This window comes from Rousettus aegyptiacus, unplaced genomic scaffold, assembly GCF_014176215.1.
Source record: "Rousettus aegyptiacus isolate mRouAeg1 unplaced genomic scaffold, mRouAeg1.p scaffold_m13_p_15, whole genome shotgun sequence".
Classification (NCBI taxonomy): Eukaryota; Metazoa; Chordata; class Mammalia; order Chiroptera; family Pteropodidae; genus Rousettus; species Rousettus aegyptiacus.
Window position 1 is genome coordinate 47944202 of NW_023416290.1, and position 25279 is coordinate 47969480.

Genomic DNA, 25279 nt, shown 5'->3' on the forward strand with positions numbered 1-25279 from the left:
ACCTAGCAATTGCCCATGTCTGTGAGTTACAACCCAAAGACTATCAGAGTCTTGCCTTTCGGCATCTCTGAGAAATTTCCCAAATTTTGAAATGAGATTTATAATCAATAAATAACCTCCAATGCACTCCACAGAAGTATGGGGACAAGAGGAGGCTTTGGCCCTGTGCCTTGAAGTGCCACTGTGAAATGAACAGGCTGATTTCACAGCGAGTGAATGGTTGCCAAGCAGGCACACAGTGACTCGCCTAAGCTGGGAGGCGGGACAGGGGAGAGCTAGCAGCCAAGATGGGAAGAGAACCCAGGAGACCCGACTTTCAGACTCCCCCTTTAACCACCAGACTGGCACTCCCTTATTAAATAGGAAAAGTTGTCCTCATTGAGCAACCAGAAGTGCAAGGAAGAAAAATAATTAAGAGCACATAAACAGCTGGCCAGGATGCAAGCTGGCAAAATTTCAACTGGGCTGCAGTGTGAGAGATGGAGATGGGAGAAAGCTCTGTGCGGGACTCTCGCTTCACCAGGTCCCTGACCAGCGGTGTCAAACTGTAATGCTATGTTGGAGCAGCCAAAGGCTGCCAACAGCAACACCATGAAAACTCCTCATTAGTCAAATGTTGGAGGAAGACAAAGAAGCCATAGAAGGGAATGATATGCTGTCCTCCGAAACGATGGGCGAGTTACGGCATTAGTTTTGCAGGGAGATGAGGTGCTCCTGGAAAAAAAAGACACCTCATTTCTTTCTCCGACACTGAGGAAGCTCACATGTTAACTCGAGATTGTTTCGTTGGTTTTTATTAAACCGGTGACTTACCACACATGACATTGTAAAGTTCGATGTTTTCAAATGGAGGTACTTTAGTCTTGTACTTAAATGTTGGGCCATAACCTACAAAAACAGTCTTCCGAAAGATAAGAAGACAAAAGCAATTAGACGTCGCTACTGCTCAGTAGTAGCCCTCCCCCTCCTTACGACTCCCGTGTGGCTTCACTTATACCGCCATCCCTCATCCCTTCTGAGAATCACTAACACACACTTCCGGTCCCCAGTTCTGTGATCATACCTGCATGCTGTTGACCTTGTTATCAAATCCGTGGTCCCCCTGGAAAAAACACTTTCCCGATGGTTTCTTATAGACATCCAAAGGTTTCCTACATCACAACAATTGCATAATCGGTCAGGATTTCTCATGAAATCACTCTGATAAAAAGCCAATGTCAGTGCACAAAGAATCTCTAAGAAGTGGGTTTCACAAGCATATTTATCTCTATTTTAATTGCATCATTCCTGTGGTGATGAAAAGAGGATGCTGTTCATTTCCAAGTGCCTTTGCTTTGACAATGAGCCCAGGACTAATGAGGACTTCTGAACAGAAGTCATGGTGAACTCCTTGTATGCAGGACTCGCACTGAGCAAAGCTCTTGTCACAGGTAACGTTCTGCCTGTCTGTATGCTTCAGCTCCACGGTCATAAAATTCTCCACTCTAAGACCGTTTTTCAGGTCACTTCTATATGCCCCACACTAGGCTCAATACCAAACACATAGTAGGCACTTTTTAAATATGTCAAGTTTCATCAATGAGTGGAGATCTGTATTCTATAAAAATGTTTGCATACAAACTTACCTATGATATAATGCAACTAGAGAGTATAACCTAGTGGAAAACCTAACATTAACAGCAATAAACCTAACATAAGCCCAGGCTCACCTAGGTAATAACTCAAAACAGAAACAAAAAATGAAAACATTTCCCTCTATACATCAAAACCCTCTGACCTTCCTTGTGACAAGAAGATACCTTTTGCTTAAGTGTCACAGAGCACTTTTGCAAAAAAAAAACTTTCATGTTTATTAATACAAATATTCTTCTAATACCAATAGGATACATTGCACTGAAGTAAAGTGCTTGGGGAGAAATAAAGAAATTAAACATTTGGGCCCCCATCCTTAGGAAAAAGTACTTTCGGCTTGGGATAATAAGATATACACATATAATAACCCAACAATGCAAGAGTTTAAAAGATTTACTGCTAATTAAAATGTCTGGTTTTGTCTATAATTTGCTCAGCTGTCATCATCTTTCATTTAACTTCCACTCGGCAACCAGGTTGCTGGTATAAACCCACCAACTGCGCCAAATTTGCTCTCTGTTTCAAGTCCCCTTGTGCATAAATGTTCCTGCAGAGGACATACTCGGCCAAGCCATTCGGTCATATATCTGTAACTTTTCCGTGAAGACTCCTCATGTCGGTTCTAAACGATTTCAATAGTTTCTAGTCTTCATACATCTCTCTTCATAATCCTACATATTTAACTCTACGTACCCCCCACCCCCGACGATTACAGTAGGATATCTGGGTATTTGTCATGTGTCTCCCTGGGTGTTCCATGTTGATATAAGTTCCTAGAGAATGAGCAATTTTTCATTATCTTCTCTCCCTGGTAAACTCATTAAGGTACCTAGAGTTCACATAGCAGTTGCTCAGTTATTACTACAGACTGATTCGTGACACTTTTCTTAAGGAGAAAGTCCAAATGAGCAAGTGGGAAAGAGCTGCTGCCAGGTTGGGGTGAAAACGGATCAACTTCTACTGGTTAACCCTTTGGAGGCGGTGAGAGCTTCCGGGAGACATTCTACAAGGGACTCGAGAGCAAGGAATAGTTTCTTCAATATTAGATTCTTTTGTAGTTCAAAAAAAAGGAAAACATCTGAAATATTTAAGGCCAAATAAAACATGCCCACAGGAACAGAGGTTTTACGATGAACAACATTTTCTGAACTCCTCTATCGACATCCCTAGAAGCTAAGGCTTGTCAACCAAAACCAAATCAGTTCAGTGTCTTAGTCATACTTCGGACTTGAGTAATAAAAATAGAGGCTCGAATGTAAACTTAAGAACTGAAAAAAGAGAGAGAAACACACAGAGATGCACTGAGAGACTACAGGGGGCCACTGAGACCCGGAAAATTAAAGATGCATCGTCTCAGCGCTAATTGTTTTCTTAGCATACAAAATCTTTGGAAACAGTGAGATTTCCAACTGAGATTTCCCTTTATGATGGCTGAGCACCTTAGAGCACTCGCATGGCCAAAGAGATGGTTACGAAGATGAGAAACAGGGACAGCCAACTCCTGAGTTACCTTGCGACATGCCATCTGCGGTCCACCAATAAATGGATGTCCTCGATTCTTCTGTTGTTGGCGTAGTGCAAACGTTTGGGAAGGTGCTGTTTCAGGTAGGGCTTAAAGTGCTGGTCTGGTTTTTTACACTGAAACATCAATGGAAATTGGACTTTAGATGGAATGTCTCCTACAAGAAGGCTGAGATAGCCTCTCTCTAGAAACTTGAGGGAGATTGTAAGCCAAATGAAATTTTGGTTCGTGGATAAATGAAATTTGTTACACCCTATCAAATAATATAAACTGTAAACAAGTAGGTTAAAGAGGATTAGATAACTTTGGAGATGGAAGGTTATCAGAGGGGAGGAGGACTTTTTAAGATACATTCCTGACTCACAAGACCATCACTAAGAGCAATTCAAGCTCCAAGGCCTCTCCCAACAGCTTCGAGTCATAGGACTGGGAGGTATCACGGAAGGAGAGGAGAATGCATGCTCGAGCCTCTGTGATTGCACCTTCGTGAGGCTCTGAGGCCTCACTATCCCGGGTGGGGGAGCAATGGAACAGGGTGGTGGGCCCATCTGGTTCAGAAGGAGTAAGGATTTGTTTACTTCTCGGTACTAATGGAGAGATCAAATATTGTCAGCTTGTATCGTTTCCAAGACCATTAGGGAGCCTGCAGCTGTCCACAGGCCAGAAGTTTTGAAAGCTCCCAGGGGAACGAATATACAGGACAGCAGGGCAATGAGGAGAATGTCCCCGCCCCACAGGGAGGTGAGCACGGGGATGAGCGTGGGGGAGTCGCTCCCACACAGAGGCCTGGTGAGTGGCAGGACTTACCGTGAGATTAGCAATAATGGCTTTAGGGTCATCTGTTCAGAGAGAGAAGGAGAAAATTTTCAGAAGAGATGACAGTAATCATGAAGAGAAATCCTTTTCGCTCCAAGACTCAATCCTTTATTTTCTTTCCCCTCTCAGAAAGGCTATCAATTTAGTGGTTTGTTTTAAATAAATGTAAATCGTGTGTGGGCATTTAATATTTCAGTACGTGAAAAGCAGTTGAACAAGCAGAACAATTCCTATAGTCAATTTCCCTGCTGGATCCAGGGCTTCTCTACCAAACGGGAATCCTTTCAGAGGGCCAGGATACGGTGAGGTTGATCACTTCTTTAAATTCCCCCAAATAGTTCAAAATGGTCTCTCTGGAGCCTGGATTCACTTCTCTTTCTTTTTTCTCTTTCTTTTCTTTTCTTTTTTTCTTTTTTTTTACAATTTAACGTCAGGAACTAAACTGGGCATTTGTGGCTGTTAATGTAACTTCCTATTTATCTGCAGATCTTTTAAACAAGTTATCATCCACTTTAAGATGAATCTCTAATCCACTGAGTTATGTTTTCTAAAAGGAGTTTTGTTTCCTCGGTAATATCATGGGTCTAATTACATAGGTAGCTGCCCCAGACACACATATGTGTGCACCTCCTTTATTTTAACTACCAGCAAACAAAGGATATTTTAGTTAATACCCTGGACTATCTAAAAGCAAAACTATGTAAATGATGGTTGTGTATAAACTGTGGACAGGATTATATTATCTGAAGGTCCCCTTTTGGGGAGCGTGGGGAGAAAGAGGAGATTGTAGGTTGGCTGAATTTTGTTTTGTTTTCAAAAAATTTGCTTCAGTATGTTATTATAGAATCAGCAGAGAAGGAAGGCAGAGTTCAGAAGAGATCCCGACTGTCACGACGCCGTCGCATCTGCATCCTTTCCCGCCGTGTGCCCTGGGCCGTGCGCAGGAGGCCCACGGTACGCATTTGTCAATAAATATGCACAAACAGTTGGTGACAATGCACGGATAAGGTTGCCTTGCAGTGTAAGTACACACGGCTCATAGACAGTTTTCGGAAGTTTCGTTCTAAAGCTACGAAACCCAGTGCTAAACTGTGGAATGCATTCTACTTAAATTAGGGTTAAATTTTAGTGGCGTATTTTCATGGAAAGCAAGTAAGTACCGTCACGTGCCACATAACGTGTTCCGGTCCACGACAAACCGCAGATGCGACAGTGGTGTGCCACACGGCCTAGGTGTGTGTAAGTGCACTCTGTGATGGTTGCATAACAAAGACATCACCTAATGACACACTTCTCAGAACCTCGCCCCCTCGTTAAGCAGCACGTGACTGTAATAATGGTAGCAATGACGGTTAACTCAAATTGTGTCCATACCATGTGTAGTCTGTCTATAAGTAAGACGGCTTTCTCTCTGGTCATTCATAACAACTCTGGGGGCAGGGGCTAGAGTTCTCACTAAGCCAATGTGCGTTTGGAAGGTGAGGGTGCTGACATTGGGGCCCCAGCATTCTGACGGAGCAAGCCACACTTTGGTCCTCTACACTCTGTGGCCTCATAAACCATAGTCCCCAAAAGAACCAAACAGAGAAACTTCATGTTCATCAATAATGAAAAATAAAATAAAGAGCATGGGGCGACCTCATACTGATAAATCCCAGAGAACTACTGGGAAGCAACGGATGCCCAAGTCGACGTGTAGGACACCGATCCGTCAGTCTGAAGCACGTGGTCCTCTCAGGCTGAGGGTGCCCACGTCGTGCGAGGGGAAGAGGCCCCCAGCACAGGGTGGTGGTTGAGAATCAGAGAATCTGGGTTTAAATCTCAGCTCTGCCACCTGCTAGCTGTGATACTCTGAGCCAGTTCCTTCACCCCTCTCTGAGCCTTGATTTCCACTGTCTGTAAAAGGGGTGATAATACTTATCACACAGGGCTGTTGGGAGGATTAAAGAAGATGGGGCATGTGCCTCGCTGAAGTAGTGATGTCATAGCTAACACTTAAATAGCTTTGACTATGGGCTAAACACTGAACTAAGTGATATGTAATCTCTCCTTTCCTCCTCCCAACAACCCTTATTTTATAGATGAGGAGACTAAGGCACGGAGTGTTTGAGTGACTCCCCGAAGTCCCAGTGAGCACCTGGCAGAGCTTGAGTCTGAGCCCAGACATCCTGTCACTGTTGCCCGTGCCCTTAATCACCTGCCCTAATGTCTTTCACAAAACGAAATCACATAAATAAAGTGTTTTGTAAAGTACGAAACATTTCATTATTTGGTAATTATTCCCTTGGCTTCGAGAAAGTTTTTCCTCCCCTAAAATCACCTCCCTGTTACAGTTACTGATATCTGAAAATACCTTTCAAAATAGACAAAAGTTTTCTTGAAGAAGCCCTAAAATGCAAACACGAAATCAAGAGGGTCCCTAAGTGACTCGCATTCTGTCTCTGGCGAGGGCCTGCCCATCTCGAGTGAGCAGAGAAGGGAAGGCATACAGGACAGAAAGGACTGAAAAGGAGAAGGCAGAAACACTGGTGTTTTGTTTATTTTATAACTGTTGCCTGGAGCTGACCTTGGAACAGTTCCCATTTGTGTTGACTCAGAAACATAGTCTGGGAAAAAAACTTAACTTTCCAAAGCTTTACGCTTAGTGCCAATGGTTTCTTATTCCCAAGGCTAAAAACCCAAAAGTGGTTTTTTTTCCCCCTAAAATGCAGCATGCCTCCAATAAAACCATGGACTTCTCAAAAGTTAGGTGGGCAGCACCTAAAACATTTTAGTCTCTAAATTAATGTTCTTGTCAGTGGCATCTCATAACCTGAATGTGTCAAACATAGGTGATAAGATTATTCCTGTTGATTTTATTTCTAATCTTTCAAAACAGCTGCTGCTTCCCAAGGCTTTAAGAGTCTCTTCTCCTGGGTTCTCTCCATCACTTTTACAAAAGTAAACGGTCCCCTTCAACCAGAGTCCTAGCAACTTTCAGGGTCCAAATGTGGTCCTACTGGCCCTGTCATGGACTCCAGAGCTTCAACTAAAGAGCAAGTCTGAACCTCTTGTCGAAAAGTTCTTCTCTTGTAAACAGAAGCTTATGATTATACACATGCCTCAAAATTAAGTGTGTTTTCTACATGATAAAAACAAGAGCAAACATTTATATAATGCTACCATGTGCCAGGAACCACTCTAAGTGATACACATAGTTTCATTTTCACGACAGTCCTGTGCAGGAGTTGTTCTCATTCCCATTTTTTCAGATGCAAAACTGGAGCTTAGAGTTTAAATGGCTTACTCAAGGTCACTTAGTTAAGAGGTTGCAGAGCTAGGATTTTTACCAAAGTATTCAGAGACGCTTCAGAGAAAAATTCCATACCTATTCCACTATATTGCCACTCTACCAACTTAGTATTTTAAGAATTGACTTACATTTAGCATTATTGCTAAATTTGGATCGAATTCTTCCTAACGTTCCAGGCACTAACGTAATGTCATCCACATTAGTCAGGTAATTGCTCAAGAACTCAGTTCTATCACATGTGACATCTTCCATTCCTGTGGGAAGGGGAAAAAAAGGATTTTCAGGCAATCTTAAAATTAAAATCTTAACACAGACACTGAAGATAACATCCAGGAATCGCTTTAATTATTCTTAACAGCTTCATGCAAAGATCTCTCTCTTTTGAGGGTTCTTAAATTGACTTTAAATATTTAAATGCCTTTTTCATATAATCTTTTCACTAGACTTTGATTTAGTCTTATTATCTTGTGGCACTAGAAGGTTGAAAATGCATCATGATTCTCAATGATCATTTTATGCCATTTAGCAAGAACAGCGAGATGGAATCTTTAAAAATAATCTATTTACACAGTCATTATGAAAAAGATCTATTCTTTAAAAAAAAAAAAATCCTAGATTGCTTCAAACTCTTCCCAGCTGGGGGTGGTATAAATAGCTGGAATAGACGGTTCCGTGTCTCTTTTACAAAATGTGATTTTCCAGCTCGCTCTCTAACATATCTCCTGACTTGAGTACATAATCACCAGTCCTCGCTCTGTCTCCACTGGTGGCCTTGGATGTTACTGACAAAACAATACTGGCAACAAGAGATGAGGAAGAAAAATGTTAGCCCTGATGACCACCCAAACTGGAAAACAAAATCACACTGAAAATAGTTGTAAACAATGTAATCAGTAAAAACTGAAAGCTAGCAGCTAGAACACAGAAAGGGTCTAGGTAGGGAACTTTTTCAACTAACAAATACCCCCTCTCCCACCCAAGGTTTGTTTCTGGTCTGCCAGGAAATTTTCTTGATCAATGTTTAAAATAAATAAATAAAAACAAACTCAAGTCTTAGAATCACAGACTATGGAGGCTGGTAGAGACCTTGATTGTTCTTTCAGAATTTATAAGATGACATGGAACTATGACGTTTTAATATATTAATTTGCACAATCTGACGTGAATATTCTCCAAGAGGGGGAAAATAAATGTTTCCATAAAGGATATCCTAAGGTTTCGGAGTAAAGACTTATAACCCAGAGTAGCCTGGATACAGTAAAACTCAAATTATCACCTTCTGGAATCCCAGATCCACATACCTCAACCTCCCTACCTCCCTACCTTTTTTTTTTTTTTTTTTTTTTAATTACAAGCTGAAATGAAGAGAGAAAGAAACATATCCAAACATAGCACAAACATACATCTTGCCTTCTAACATTTAAACTCTCAGGAAAACAAATGAAAAAAATAACCAGCTACTGTGTTCTAGCAAAATGTTTACCCAGAAAAAGGAAGCCTCCAAATACATATTAATGGAAGACCAGAAGGATCTTCCATTTCTTCCATTTCTAGAAAGCCACTTATGCCAATGGCGAACCATCTCTCTTGCTCTCAAAGACTTCATGTGAAGTGGTTCTGAAGCATCCTCCCCCTTCACCCTCTGGACTAACTCTGTGTCGGTGTTGGGAGTGTTCTCATTCTACAGATGAGGAGGCTGAAACTTGGAGAGGTCACATGACGTATGTCACATCAAACGGCTCTTCAGGGGTGCAATGCAATTTGAATTCTATTGTAACTCATTTTACTCCAAAGCCCAGGCTGTGGACTAGACTAGACTACCTCTTATGTGAGAGACGCTGTGGCTTCCCAAAACCAAAGCAGCCTACTCTTCCCGGAAGCCTGCACACTGGCAAGGCAACATCTTCATCTATGCAAGACCATTACAGTGCTCCAACATGTGATTCATTGGGACCCATCTACTTAGACTTCTGGCTCCAACCTGTGAACAGATGCTCTTGATACCTCTAGGCAACTTTAATTGAATCACCTGTGTCACATGCTCCAAATTTCTGTCCTATCTGCAGCTCTCTACCAAGTCAGACTCATGGAGCATAATTTTGCAGAAGGTCACATTTAGTCACTCTGAAAGACCAAGGTAGTCCCACAGCAATTTTTAAAAAACATTTTGGAGATGTTCTGGAACATTCTGGAAAGAAAACTTCAAGCCCAGAGCAGAGCTTTCACTGGGGAGATGTGCCTATTGTTCTTAACAAAACTACCAAAGAAAGAGTCAACTAATTTTCCTCTTCCAAACCCTGTCCTAGAGGGGAGCAAGCCCATATTCCAGAGTTGCTATTTCAATTTCATATCTCTGAAATGCAAGAGGCACTCTCTAGAACTCAGGCTGAGCACTTGTGAAATAAGAATGCTCTCTGAAGGCCCCTCATCCAGCTCTGTAATCATAATGTTTATAATGCTCTTGATCACCTCAAAAAAGAGTCATGAATTTTTTCTACTTAATACGGTGATTTAGAAACTTCTTCCTAAACTGCTTCTTCTTCTAATAGTCTTTTCCACTGAAGCAGGGTCCTCTGGTTTTCATCTTGAATTCTCTCAGTGAATGCAGGGAAATAATTTTACTAGTATGCCGGAGACAAGAATCCTATGTCTCTGCCTCTTTATCACATATAGATTTATTTTTAGCCACATAAACTCTGTGGGTTCCTTTTGGGAATGTGACTATCAGGGATTGGGTACTATCACCTGATATGTCACATTCACAGAGGAAGCTATTAATATCACAAATGAATAGAATAGTCTGCAAAACTTTAATAAGGGACAGATCTTTGTAGAAAGGCTTTTTCTGTAAAAAAAAAAAAATAGGAAGATACAAGAAGTCCTTGGTTTTGATCAAAATGAACTCAAGGTCACCTCAGATCATCTCATAGTTTTGAGTTATGGCTCGATTTCTTTCCCTAACCCAAAGAAAGGGAAAAGGAGGCAAAGAACACAACCTGGGATTCTGAGGGGCAGGATTCCTTTCCTCAACACCATCAGAAACATCATCCATGAATCTTTCCTATGAGCAAAGAGGAAACAAAGCTTTACCATGGTCTCCCACGAAGATGACGTTTACACAGCGATGCAGCTTCAGTTGCTTCAGTCCATCCATCAATTGCCCCACTGTTTTGTCGATTTCCCTCAGAGGATTTGTCATCTGGAAAAAGGAGCAAATTAGTCCCTGCGGATTTTTCTTTGCCCTTTTGGTTTTTCATAGCTCTTCTACTCCTAGAACATTCTGGAAAGAAAACTTCAGGCCCAGAGGCAGAGCTTTGTCTAGGGAGATGTCCCTGCCCTTCTCAATGGGAATATGTATGGCCTAAGCACTTTTTTCTGTATTCTTTTGTCCAATCCCTTCCACGATACTTTGATTATTAAAATATCAGAAATATTAATGGTAATTCTTTTTTTTTTTTTTTTTAGAGATGGAATGGTTTTTCTAAAATGTAACAATGTTCTTCAAATCCAAGAATTCTGAGAGTGAGCAGAAAGTCAGATGGATCATTTGAGTCTCTCGTTCCCTAGGTGAAGTCAAATTAGACTTTGAACCATGGCAAGAAGATTGAGGCTGAGTGAATCCAGAGCAGTTCTGAGGTTAAACAGTAACCTTCACCAGATGCTAAGCTAGCACATTAACAACACAGTGCAGTCCACCTAATGTTCACAATAACTGTCAATTTCTGAGAACAGAGTCTTAATAGAACCTCTTCTGAGAAATAAGTTACTGCTTCTCAGTTTAGTCTCCTTCAAGCGGATATTGAGTAAATAAAAATCTACAAGAGTCCTAACAAACAGACCTGAACCACTGAGCTTGTTCTATTTAGCCTAATAAGAAGCGAAAACTCGGTTATCTTAAGAACATTTCCAGAGCCTCAAAACATAATCCAACCTCTCATTTTCTTGCTTTAAATAGAAGTTTCTAACAGCGTGGATGCTCCCACATACTCTCTTCCTCTCTCACCCTCATCTCTGTGCACTGAAAAGATGATCAGGAAACATCTCATCACACAAAGACTCGACAGTACTTTACATGAATTTTACAATTGAGCTACAATACACTCATACACCCAACATGACTGAGATAAGAACGAAAGGGATCTTCATATCGATTTTCATTCAGACACATAATATTATCTTCTATTATCTTCTCAGATGACTCAAGACCTTTCTTCACATCATGTCTTCAGTAAAGTCCGTTGTAAACTTGCTTTTCTTCAGGACAGGGATCAGTATTTCAAATTCTAGCCCAAGGAGAAAGCCACAAGTGAAAGTTTCAGAATGATACATGCAGCATAACCTGAAGGGACTAACAGATGGAGGACCGAGTGGCACTTGCTTCTGAGAAAACCGTGCTCTCCTCTAAGACCTTCACCTACACACAGAAAAACCAAATACATAACATATATTAAATCCTTGACAATGGCTTATTCTTCTTTACTAAACAAGAGAAGTCAGATAAAATCCTGAACCTACTTTTTCATGATTACTTCAGACAGTCTTAAATAAGATCATGCCTGAAGGTCTCTGAAGGTTTTGAGAAAATTAACAACCTGTAGTCTGTTCTGAATATACCGAAAAGACTAGGCAGTACTCATTATCTCTACATGCAAACACACACACTCTATCTATCCATTGTTTCCTCTGTTTCTCTGTCTCAGCTAGTCCCCGTCTATAACCTAAGACCTTTCCTGAGTTCTGAAGGTAGAGACCACAAATCTAAGCCAATTTTCTATTGATCTCTAACCTACATTATCTTTGAGGATTCTCCTCAGCTCCCTAGCTGGATTGTTCTCAAGAACCAAGGCAACAAACCAGTGTAACACATTCTGTAAACAGTGCACGCAAAGCTGATAGCCTTCTCAACATTCACTCAAGTCTAAATAAATACTAGTTTTAGGGCAACTAACTCTAAAGAAAGTAAAAGCCTCTTTTTTCCTGTCTTGCTGAAAGTTCGGGAGGTCTTCACATCAGTGTTAACCTCTGGAGTATCAGATTCTTCTGGACTCAAAGCCAAGGACGATGCACCAGAGTTTTTCTGAAACTTAATTCAGCTGATTTTCAAACCAAGGCACCGAAGGAAACCAACTCAGACCTGCCCGCCACAAAGCTTTGGAACAATAGATAAACTTACTTTGTCCTGACGAGTTTCCACGGCATAATGATCCATCCTATGTAATTTTCTTCTTCTTTTCTTTGGAGGAGCAACTGGTCTTTCCTGTCTCCTCTTAGGGATAACCTTCCTCTTAGGTCTCTTAGCCGGAGTAAGAGGTGAGCCATAACTACTCTCCTGTACTGGCGGATAGAGATGTCTGGACTCAGAGGTCGTCTGTCCCTCTGGGTCAGATAATAAAGCTCACACTTTGCCAACTGGGTTCAGCAGAGTCTTAGTTAGAAAAACTAAGGCTCCTTGAGAAAGAAGTTGGTAGGAGGGATCTCTAGAGAGAGAGGCCCCCTAAATTGATCTTGGTGCCACTGTCAGCTTCTTCACTGAGAACAAGAATATAATTTAAGAGAATCTAGTCATGTAGGTTTCTTTGGGCTGAGGACCTACTGATACACGTGGATGCACCTGAAGGTGACATAGAGTTCTCCGTTTTGTAAGTTTTATATTACAGAGACTAGTCCTTGGTAATGGAAAACTTTTCGTTTATGAAGTGGTAGCTGAAAACTAAATAAAATATTAGCCACTTGGTCATTTCAAGGTGACAGTGAGATTCATGGAGGTGGTTCCAATTCAGAATCTTACAGTTATCTGTTCGCCCCATCAACTATATCAAAGCAACTGTCACCTTTCTTGGCAAGGATCAGGAAAAGCTTTTAAGCCAAGGATGGAATAAAATAATAAACAATCCTCCTTGGTCACGAATACATTTCTATGAATCAGGACTTTCAGCAGGAGAGGGAACTTATCACAGATAACTTAGGTTTCCAGTACAGAGAAACTCTAAGCCATGATATTACCATAAATAGAACTATCTTTTTAAAAATTCTTTTGTAAAATTAGGTAAAATGTAAAAGTCATCAAGATGTTTTCATTTTAGTGTACATATCAAGAATGAGTCTACTTTTTCTATCAGAACCCCATTTCGAGAGGGCAGTGCCTGTGCTATGCATCTTGTTTTGAAAATCTCGAGAGCGATAAAGTCTGACACATAAACTGAGTAAGGAAGATAACCTTTTGGGACTTCCTAAATGCTGGAGAGAACCAGGCCCCTGATTTGCTAATGGTGCAAAGGTGAATTAAAGCAGCAAGCACTGTTGTCTACCTAGCTGATTTCTCTCGGTGGGACTGTCCGGAGAATCATTCGGATGCAGGAAGGGGCAGGAGGAGGGGCAATGTTAGTGTATCCACAAAGGAGGCCATCTGCCATGCGGTTCACTGTTTCCAGAGCAAGCAGCTGCAAAGGCACTTCCACTTCGATCTCATCCTTTCTCTCCGGCAGAGCGATTGAAAGACACAGCCCCACAGACTCTGGTTGGGTTGGATTTTTTTTTCAGGTGCTTCTAGTTTTAGGCAATTCTCCATGAGAAGAGCAGCAAAAAGGAAAAAGAGGGTTTCCCATCTCATGGTCACCAAATATATTCAGCTAGTGCTCAAGTCTGCTCGTCAGACACCCAGCCATTTGCAAGAGACCTCAGCATTCCCGAGACTGAAGGAGGGCCCTTCCGATTGCAGAGGGTTAGAGGAGCAGCGGAAGACATAGGATTTAGTCAAAATGAGTTTTCATCCAGTGATTATATTGCATGTATTTCCTTCTTTGAATGTTAGAGGTAGACGAAAGCTATTTTTACTGACCAGCCATACTTTAGCCTGACTTTAGAAGATTTAGCCTGAGGTTAAGGGGATGGGAGGTAGAGGGGCAAATTTCCCTGCTTTTCAGAAGGATACTTTGCCATCTGAAGGTAGTAACTAGCCAGCCAAAGCTCTGCCTCTAGGCCCGGAAGAGCAGCCGAATGAGGGTCACAGGGAAAGCATAGAAGGTCACAGAGAAAAAGATTGTGCCAACGATCAAAAGCAAGCGTATTTCTGAACATTCACCATTACACTATGAAACCAGGAGCAATACACCACTTCTTGAAACTATTAGCCCAATGTTTAATCATCTAATTAAACAGCCTTTGAGAGTCATCCTGGAAAAAAAAGAGTATACTCAAATATTAAGGTCAGAAAGTACAAACTTCAACTGTGTTCCAACACACATTTTGCTAGATTGAATCGTTGCAATTAAACTTCGAATACAAGATATTTTCTCATTGGATGGGAAAGATAACATAATACTGATTTTCAAAATAACATTTCAGCTAGTATAATCTTTACATGCACAATAAATGTATATATGATGGATATGTAGGTATATAAACCATTTAGTCTACAACAGAAGAGAGGTTTTGCTGGCTTACTTTGCTTTCATTTTTTAAAAGTATAAACTATTTGATTTTACTTCAGTACAAATAAGGTTCCTAGAATCAATGTGAAATAGTCAAAATTTGAAAATATCTCTCGTATTAAGAGAAGAAAGTGACCAGGTTACCAGGTTATCATAACTGAAGACAAATTCCAAGATATCTAATGAAGACTGTTTTACCTAGTAGATATGTGACAACATCCCAGTTACAAGTATTAATACTAAAAAGAATATAGTATGAATACTCCCAATGCTTAATTCATTAATACTATAAAACAAAATCTGTTTGTATTGCGTATTTATGAGCAAACCTGAACATAGAACCATCATTACAACAAATTAAAGCATCTGATATTATACTTTATCATTGCCAGTACTTAAAAAAAAAACTTTTTAGTTTTTTTCTTTCTTGTGTTAACATAGTTTATTTTTTAAATGTTTTGATTACAGTGATATTCCACATTATATAAATGTCTAACGACTATGCTGTACACCCGAAACTATTAATATTGAACGTCAACTGCAAAAGTTTATCTCTTGATGAAAACACATATACACTTTCAAGAAAGTAAATATGACTGAACTACACATGTTAGAAATCCGGAAGTGCTTATTGATAAAGAACATTTACTGCTAAGCCATACAATTTTTAAGGAAATGAGGATTATGACAGCTGAATCTCATATGTATTATAAAAAGCCAACTTTTGACATAAGAAAAATGCTCTATATGCTGCGAACATAGTTATTAACTGAGTACTTTGCTTATCTCCTGGACTGAAGAAGGGTTAAGCGGTTCCATGGGAGGAACCCTGGTGTGAGAGTCAAAAGTTCTGAGAGCCTATCTCTAAGTTCACTTACCATCCAAGCAACTTGAGCAGCCTCAAACCTCTTTTAAGTGTCAGCCTCCTGCTTTCAAGAGAATGGTTACATCAAGTTGCCAAAAAAAAAAAAAAAAAATCCCTATTTTGCCTATGCCACAGGGTCTTTTAGGGGATATTATTACCCAAAGTTGAACCTTTAAATAGAGCACATGGAACTGCTTAGAGGTTTTTTTTTTTTTTTTTTTTTTTTTTTTTTTTTTTTTTGGTTTATTGTTTGTTTTTTGTTTTTTGGGTTTTTTTTTATTTTTTTCACATTTTAATAAAATGTGGTTCTTTTTGTTCACTTTAATCTCAAAGAGAGTCATCCTAAAGATAAAACAGCCATGCTTACTCTGGCAAGAATAAGATTTGTGTTTCATGCATGCAGATGTTTATCTCATTTTATCATTTGTGTTTCATAATCATGCAACACTGGTTAAACATCAAAGGAATAGGAAAAAGAGCATCAGACTTATATGGCTTCAGTGATTTAAGGCAAACTAAGAATGGTTTTAAACAGCCATTAGTTTCCAGTGCTTAAAAAAAAAAAAAATCACTACTGGATTAATGTTAAAGCCTTCAGAAATACAGCTCCTTGGTATTTACTGCCTTTGTTTAAACATGCTGCATTTTGCTCAAAAATACTTAAGTCAAAAAGTATTATCTATATAATATCTGTTTTTCCTATTCATCCTTCTTCTGAACACAATGAACTTAATTATAGCCAATGGTGTTGTCATGGCCTACTTGGGAATTGAAGGCAATTTCCATTAATAAAGAGTTTTTCATCAAGAATCAAGTTTTATTATGTTGATGTAGACTTCACTATCCTAATAAGGAAGAATAGTGGAAAATATTTAAAATATTAAAAGGTTTAAATTTGCCAATTCCGTAGTATTTTTAAATTATGCTGAAATGCTGAGGAGATTTCATCTCTAGATTTAAGAGGAACATAATAAGACATCATCCCTCTCCCTTTCTGAATCTGAACACTACCTTAAAAACAGATTGTCTTCTAGTAAGACTCCTTAGTGTTTAATAAAGAGTTTCATGCTGTTCTGCTGAACAGATTCATTCCACAGTGTACTTCTCTTAGTTAAGAAAGAATTCATTTCACTTTTGGGGTGATGGATATGTTCACACTCTTGACTTTGGTCACAGTTTCACAGATATATATATATATATACACACACACACCTATTCAAAATTTATCAAATAAAAAAGTATTCATTGCTATTAACATGTGCCCAATTGTACCTGCTGAGGCTATTAGAGCTACTTAGCTGACCTACCCTGTCTGAAAGGCATACTCATTTTAAGGGAGCTGAGAATCGGTTGCAATGTTTTCTGTTGCAGGTTTTATCTCCAGATTCCTTTCGATTCCTATGCCAGTGATGGCAAATGCCAAGCCTTCCTGATACTTTGCCTTCTGACTGATGCCTGCAGGACTGGACTATACCTCTCCCACGAACACCAACTTAGGATATGTTTAAATATCAAATCAATCTGAAATGAAATTCCCGTAAGAGAGATAGGTATGTTGAAGGTTTTAAAAAATGTTTTTAGTCTTATAATTCTTTGACTATACACCTTACGGATATGTACACTCCAAGAGACTTTGTACAAATCGTGAAATAAGGTCAGTAGATCAGGTGGCCCAGTGACACAGGTTCTCCTCAGGCAGATGATAAGCTACTAACCTCAGGGCCAAAAGGGCCATATTTGTGTCCAGAGAAATCAGGTTGCTCAGAATAGAAGGCATAGACCGAAGGCCTGCAGGAAAATTGAAAGTTCAGAATCTCCCCCCAAACCACATGCAACAAAGAATATCAAATATCCCCACACATTTAAAAAAAAAAATCCTCTCAAATCAAGATAATTAATCTCCCAACCACCATTACTCTTACCATGGAAAACGTCTCTTTCTGGTTTGGGTTTTGCTCTCTCTATAGCTTCCACATCCACCACCCCCACTGTGGTAACTCCCCGGTACCACATTCAGGAATCAAAAGTCACAAAACAATCTGAACACACACTCAGGTCTTTGATCCTCAAGATAACAGAGCCCAGTAACAATTCACATAGGCCATACAATCTGCAGCCTGAAAGAACAACTTTGTTAAAGTGAAAAATCAGTCTTAATGCTTCCCCAATCCTTGGGATGCTATTGGTTCATTTATCAAAGCCAGAAACTCTCTTCGACTCACTGTAGTGGCCAGGATTAACAGCTGTAGTAATCCATGTAATTAAATGATCCCCTACGTCCATTTTATCTGTCTTAGGGAACTAACGTTTAAGGCTAAGAACCTCAAAACTTAACAATAGCAAAGTTTTGCTGTGCTTCTATTTCACAATTTATCTAGTTTTTCACCCAGTTCTAACCCAAGTTGAAAATATATTGAAGAAGAGGAAAAGGGAGACGGAAACAAATACCTTTCGTTGTCTGGCAGGGTGAGCCACTGCAGTATGGTTAATATTCTCCGCTCGTGAGGGATGACCCTGGAGGGTAGGTAATAAGAAGCAAAGCATGATGGGAGTTTTATAGGGTCAAAACAAGCAAAGCATGATGGGAGTTTTGTAGGGTCATAACAAGCAAAGAATGATGGGAGGTTGCATTTCCACAAACGCCAGCCAGATGAGCATTTGCTCTTGCACCCAGGCCAACTGCTCCCTATTTACTGCCATCTGTTTTCACTTCATGTTGTATAAGGGCCTCTTTTGAATCAGTGTTTAAACTTCCATTTCCATTTGCAACACAGTACATTGCTCAACCTCTGCCACAGAGGAAAGACTGGAAACTCTGATTCACAGTCAAATGAGGAACCCGCTTTGCTGATCAGAGGCTCTGCTACAGGCAGAAAGGACCCCACGCTCAGAATAGTGGTCATTTAACGGGTAAAACTATTAGTTATAGCCCAGGATTTACATCCCAATCTGCCTCTTGCAGGTGGTGTGACCTCTCCTGAACTTTAGGTCTCTTTGACCTCTCTCACCCTCAGTATACTCATCAGTAAAATAAAGATAATAGCCAACACACTGTACTACTTGGTTGTAGGAATAAAATAAGAACGAACAGGCAAAGGGCATGTACAGAGCCTAGCACATAGTAAGTGCTAAAAGGAAAAAAAAAAAACCCCTATTTTTATTAGTAATCAGAATTAGTTATCATTGTCTCTAAATAGCTATAGGCCTTTAGAAACATAATTTAATCTGAAACTTTAAGATCCTTCTCTATAAATAACGGATTTAGAAAGGTATTCTTGAAATCTTTTCTAGCTCTATAAAAATCTATCAGGAATGGGTCTATATAATTATGAGACTGACAGAAAGGGTATAATCTTCATCCACAGTGACTTTTGTGTTTAAGTCTCATTCTTCTGTTGAAAATATAATTACACTAAATCTGGCACTCGCTTTAAGAGCTCTCGACTCACACGATAGCACCATGTCCTGGGCTGAGTTACGTTAAAATGCTCACAAGCTAAGTGATATCTTTATTTATAGGGAGATTTGCTTATTCTTTGTTAACAAGGAGAACAACAGGCTTTTCTGCTGCTCCCTCATCCAAGACTAGCCATTACAGCATATTTATGATGAATTCAAACTAAAGCCCAAGTTTACTTATGGTTAGTAAAAATGATTGTGGCCAACAGTGAATCCTAGTAAAAACTGTGGTCTCTGGGCAATCATGATGCATCAACATAGGTTCATTGATTGTAACCAATGTCCCACTCTGGTGGAGTATGTTCATAATGGGGGCCGGGGGGGCTATACGTGTCTAGGGGAAAAGGGTATATAGGAAATCTCTACTTACTGCTCAGTTTTGCTGTGAACATAAAACTGCTCTGAAAAATAAACTCTATTGAAAATTTATCATGGGTTGTTTATGGAGCCATTTACACTTTTGCTCTTGGTGGATGTGAACAAGGGAGAGCAAGGAAGTAAAATAAAATTTCAGAACCACATTAGAAGGCCAGAGTTGGCAAGAGTTCTAATCAAGTGGCCTCCCCTCATCTGCACCCCGACCAACTCCGGCCTTCTGATAGATAGATTTGTTCTTCCTTTGGCTCTTTTTCTGTCTAAAACTATCCTACCAGCCCAGAAAAAAATCATGTTTACCATAAAACGAGTCCTAATTTAAACAAATCCCAATGCTATTGAATAAAGGTGACCCTGTTTATTATATCCTATAATTGAATTAGAAATTGGGATATCGAAGCCAGGTTAATCACTTAAGGTATTTAATTCTTCAGCCTTAGAAATCCCCTGTATCTGAACAAAATAATTACATATTTTGAATTCTTTCCTAACTTAAAAAAGAAAGCAAAGGCTGTTGCCTTTTCTTTTATCTTACTTCATCAGCAAGTTGCTTTATTTTATGTAATTGGTGTTAAGTCACACAAATGGGCTCTGATGAACTCACTTGATGCTAATGGAAAAATACAAGCTATTAGTTTGTGTCAAGCTCAGAAAGTTCACCCTTGAGTGCTTTCATTGGACAGTGTGCTTGATCAGCAGGGGGCAAGAAATAAAATCACAGCTCAGAGGTCAGAATACCTGGGTTTGAATCCTGACTCCACATGTGTTGGTGAGACTTTGCCAAGTTGCCTAACCTTTCTGTGCCTCTATAAAATGATGATAATAATAATTCCTATCTCATAAGGTTGTTGTAAGAATTAAAAGAAATAGTATATGCAAAGCACTTAGAATAGTGTCTGGCAGAGAGAAAGAGTTTAGAAGAATGTTAGCTTTCATCATAAGGTACTGAATTCACAGGTCCAAAGAGATGATACAATCGCTCATGAAATATTTTAAAAGCTTATTATGCTCGAGGCATTTGTGTGAATATGAATAAAGATACAAGATACTCTTACAAGAAGACTATTACAGAGGAGTCACCATTCTCTGCTTGGAATGATAAACCTGTGATTATCATTTTCTAGGCAGGGGCTGAGTGTGTATGTGGTAAGATGATAAGATGAGAACTTTAGAAATCTGAGTATCCATTGTTAAGTGTGGTCCTGGGCACACTTTACCTCTCTAAGCCTTGGTGTTCTGTTCTCGAAAATGAGGTGCTGAACAAAATGATCTCTAAATTTCCTATGAGTTCTAGATAATCTTTATGGGATAATCGCAGACCAAAAAGACGTGGCCATTACCCGTCAGTGTTTAAAATACAATTGAGAGTCAGCACAAACAAATCTGAAAAAGAACGTATGTCCAGACAGAAAGGGAAGAGGGGCTCATATTTTTGCCTTTACCATCACTGATTGATAAAGAATTTGTCATGGGAGCTAGTACATTAGACATGGTCAGAAAAAGAAGGAAAAGAAAGGAGGAATAGAAAATAAAGGTCTAGGTATTTAGCGATAAAGGAGAACGAATTACCTTAAGACATATATAGCCATTGTCTGGTCAATGTTGAAAGAAATAATGTGAATGAGAAAACGGAAACCATTTATTGGTTGTTCTCTATGTAGAATACTAAGTATTCTACAAAGCACTTTAAATGAGTTAACTCATTCTACCTTCCCAACACCCTATGATGAAGATGCTACCATTCCTATTTGAAGATGAGGCCATCAATTTATTGAGAGAGTAAATCAGTTGTCCAAGGTCAGCAATCTGTTAAGTGGCAGAACTGTGGTTAGAATCAGTCTAAACACTCATATATAAAGGAAATTACTGCCCCTGGATATGAATTGACACTGGAAATACGATCTTTTTTTTTAAGTTATAAAAAGATTTTTAAAAAAGAAAAAATTGAACCCAAGTCACTTCCAAGATATAGAGATACGAGAAGAATAGTCTGAAAAGCAAAGCAAAACTATAGACATCTTTGGAGCACACGAAAGCCACCTTCTTATAAGTGATCTGAAATGGGTGGAGAAAATTGCCATTCAGAACCAGAACACTGGGCCTTTTCAATGAAACTTTGCAGCAGTTTGGGGTGAGGGGTGAGGGGTGAGGGTGGGGATTAAATATTAATTATGTTGTTGGGTCTGCTCCATTTTGCCAGGCAAATAACATTGTGGAGCAAAAACAAAAACAAAAACAAAAAACAAAAAAAAAAAACAAAAAACCACCCTATAAGCATCTATGACAGTTAAGGGTTAAAAAAACATAATGCATAAGATTAAATTGGTAAATCAACATGCCATTTATGAGAAGCAGTGTCATGTCTAACATATCCACACTTATTTCTCAACTCAGAAAATCTTTTTTTAAAAAAAGGAAAAAAGACTTTTAAAGAGATATTCTGTCTTAGCTTTAAATCACCAAACCCAATTTCAACTTAGCCCTCCAAATCTGAAAAAGCTACTTTCATTCCTGAATTTGGAGAACATAGACAGTACCATTCTGGATTAATTTAAACCTGTGATTGCTGTCAGCACACTACTATTACAGAATAGTCAGATTTTTGTTAAGGAATATGAGGCAAACATGGAAACAGCTTTAGGTGGTTTAAAAAAAAAAAAATGGAAAGAACATCTCAGTGGGAACAAATCCCCGTGAAAGCAGAAACAGATTCCTTTTCTTACTAAGGAGCCTTAAAAATAATCAACATGTTGACACTTTTATTTGGTACATTTCTTCTATTTTATGAACGTCCATTACTAATCTCCCTATCACCTCTATGGGGAAGAAAAGTGGTCCTATTGTTTTAATTAGGGAAATCCTGAAGTTCAGTAGGGTGAAAACAGAGGCTTCCTCTTGTCTTCTGTCTGCAACAGCCAACCTCTAGGCGACCTCATGGGCTGCCTGAGACGACACTAGATTTTTAAAGTGAACTGGAACAAATATAGCACGTTATCAAATATTTACAGAAAAACGATCATGGAAACCACAGCAATAGTCTAAGAGAAACTAACATTCCCTGGGTAGCAAGTTGTAAAAAACAAAAAAAAAACAAAAACAAACAAACAAAAAAAAACAACCAAAAACCTACAAACAGGGACAGAAAAAACTTAAAGAATGACTAGACGAAGAAAAGAAAAAATCTTCATTACATTCTATTAAGGAAAGATGAGAAAAAAAGAGAGATGAAAGAGGAAGAGAGGGTGGGGGGAGGCGGTAGAAGGAGGGACAGAAAGAGGACCTCTAGAAAAATAACCGGAAGGTTATTTTGAATAAGAAAATAATCAGAAGTTCAAATGCTTTAACATTTAACGAAAATGAAATAAAACTGAATTAATGTTTCACGAATTGGATCATAATTATAATTCTACGAACATTGACAAAATGAAGGTAACTTACACAGACCAGAAGAATGTCCCAGCTTTCACCCCTTGCTTGGTGGCTGTAATCCATAGCTAATGAGGAAAATATAAGAGGCTTATAATATGTTCTGAGTTTTTGGTCAAAGAAGAAAAAGGTTTTAAAATAGATCAGATATCTTATACTTTACCAACAACACACCATAAATTTCACATTATTTGCAACCATTTTTTTTTTCACATCTGGAAATCAGAATCATTATTTCCATAAATGTTATTCGATATGTTCTCTGCAAAAGCTTTCAAAAGCACTGCTACGATGCTAGTGGCATTTTTAAAACTTTTATTTCATTTCAAAAGTCTCGTCCATACCTGTCTCGTGTGATCACTGTTTTTGAACATCACACTTATATGGCAGAATTCTGTTTATCAAAGGACCCAGGAGTGGACCATATGTTTCCTTAATTACTGAAAACCTGCAGAGGAGAACCCCAATTTGGCACACAGATGCCAGGACATTGGAACCTAACTTTGTCTTGTTTTGTTTTAAACTAGGTGAATGAAAAGAAAAAGGGGCTGTTTTTTATTCTGGATTTTCCCTTGTATCTTTCAGTAAATGAGATTTTAAAAATAAGTTCCTGGAATAAGTTAAGTGAACCAAGCATTTCCTTAAGGCTTTTACAATATTCTTTCTAGTTCATGCTGTTGGGAGACAGAAAATATGGCAGTTAAGAACCTGAGCTCTGCAACTAGACAGCTGGATTTTTAAGCCTTGCCTCTGTCATTCACCAGCTATGTGGTCTTCCAGCAAATAACTTAAGCTCTTTGTGCTTCAGCTTCCTTTAAATATAGATAATATTACCTAGCACATAGGATTATTCTAAGCTTTAAGAAGTAAATACACTTAAAGTTCTTAAAACAGTGCCTTAGCATTTGATAAACCCTTGGTCAAGAATAATCTTAATTATCATGCAATAATGGAAATTAGTATAATCCAGTTATCCCAAGAACATTAAAAACAGTTTAGGATGGCCAGTGTCCCACTGAACAGGAGCCTCCCACTTTAGGAGGCAAACAGGAAGGAGAACTGTGGCTTGTTTGTTATAAGACCAAAGTAAAAATGGTCTAGGAATTGCAGCCACTCCCTTTTCCGGTTTCATTGCATCCAGATTTTAAGAGTATTTTACTGACTCCAGTGAAAAATCTTTGTTTTTTGATCCAAAGAGTAATTGGGAGGTGTGGAGCATAGAGCTTGTCCATGATTTCAGAAAGGTCTGAGATGTCTGGCTTGGGAGAGTTTTGCTAATATTCCCAGCTCCTTGGAGAGAATGAAAATCCCTAGGCCGCCAAATTAACAGCTGCCTCAGCTAGCAAGTAAGGGATGGGGCAGGGGGGCATATGTGCCCTCTCGTGCCCTCTCAGATCTGCGAAGGTCTGAGCCGCTAGTGAATGTCATCAGCATGGGAGAGGTGGGGGCCTGGTCCTATTAGGATGGAGCAGAGATAAGGATCTCAGGTTGCTCCAAGTGCCCTTCCGGGGCTTGGTCTAGGGTATCTTTCCACTTTCTGTACAAATGCTGGCATGCCCAGGTGACCCCGGCCCAACTAGGATTCAAACTGTACCCTGTAGTTTCATTCATTCTTATTCCAGAGCCCCCACTAGCAAGAAGATGCACTCGACTTAAGTGCTGGACACCCCACAGGGGCTTAAAAGCCATGCCAGATCCTTAAGAGACCAGTTTCTTATGTTAAATAATCTATTTTCACATGGATTTAATTTCGGGGAAAACACGCTGAGCGTATTCATATCCAAACAACTTCCTAGAAGCCCAGAGTGCCATGTTATTTCCAGCCAAGTTGTCCTGGGCAATAATTGGCACATACGAACATGTAAGATCAATCTGGGGTTTTCTACTGGAATTATTTTGAAATGCACTTTTGTCGAATGATGACCCTGCACTTTCAAAAGTTGTGTTGTGGAATACATGCTGATGTTGGCATTATCTGGGCAACAGGAAGCCCTATAAATAACTTTCAGCTCAGTAACGATCGCTCGAGGGAAAAGCTCGCCGAAAGCCGTCTTTGTGATGGTGTGAGGAGACAGCTTTGGGAGAGAAGAGGGCAGAAGTGGGTATCCTAAAATCATCCTGATGGCAAAATCAGGATCGTTTGTTCCCGAAGTACTTTTCTGTACTTCCCAAAATTTTGACAATGACCATTTACATCTTTGTAATCAGAAAAAAAAAAAAATCAACCAATTGTATAAAGTAATGTGAACTATGAAGACAATGTGAAGGTTCTAATTTTTTACTTCTCAAAAAAAAAAAAAAAGCAAAAAAATTCTCTCCATTTCTTGGTAAAAGTCATGTCGACCATATGTTTTAAAAGGAAATTGGGAGCATGGTCAGAAAAGGGCAAAAAAAGTGAACAAATGTGACAGAATATTTGAAATTAAAAAACCACATTTAAAAATCTCAAATAGAAAGATCCT

General features: G+C 39.3%; 1 protein-coding gene across 8 annotated transcripts in view; it reads right to left on the minus strand.

Moving 5' to 3' along the window:
* ENPP2 (ectonucleotide pyrophosphatase/phosphodiesterase 2) overlaps positions 1-25279 on the minus strand; it is a 96629-nt gene that overhangs the window by 23027 nt on the left and 48323 nt on the right. For all 8 annotated transcript variants that reach the window (XM_016156711.2, XM_016156776.2, XM_016156728.2 and 5 more), the window contains exons 9-17: positions 22830-22885; positions 18006-18071; positions 17273-17345; positions 10353-10461; positions 7391-7516; positions 3962-3993; positions 3143-3270; positions 1064-1151; positions 814-901 (exon numbers count right to left, since the gene is read on the minus strand). In XM_016156711.2, coding sequence (XP_016012197.1) covers positions 814-901; positions 1064-1151; positions 3143-3270; positions 3962-3993; positions 7391-7516; positions 10353-10461; positions 17273-17345; positions 18006-18071; positions 22830-22885 — 766 coding nt within the window. The remainder of the gene's footprint in view (positions 1-813; positions 902-1063; positions 1152-3142; positions 3271-3961; positions 3994-7390; positions 7517-10352; positions 10462-17272; positions 17346-18005; positions 18072-22829; positions 22886-25279) is intronic.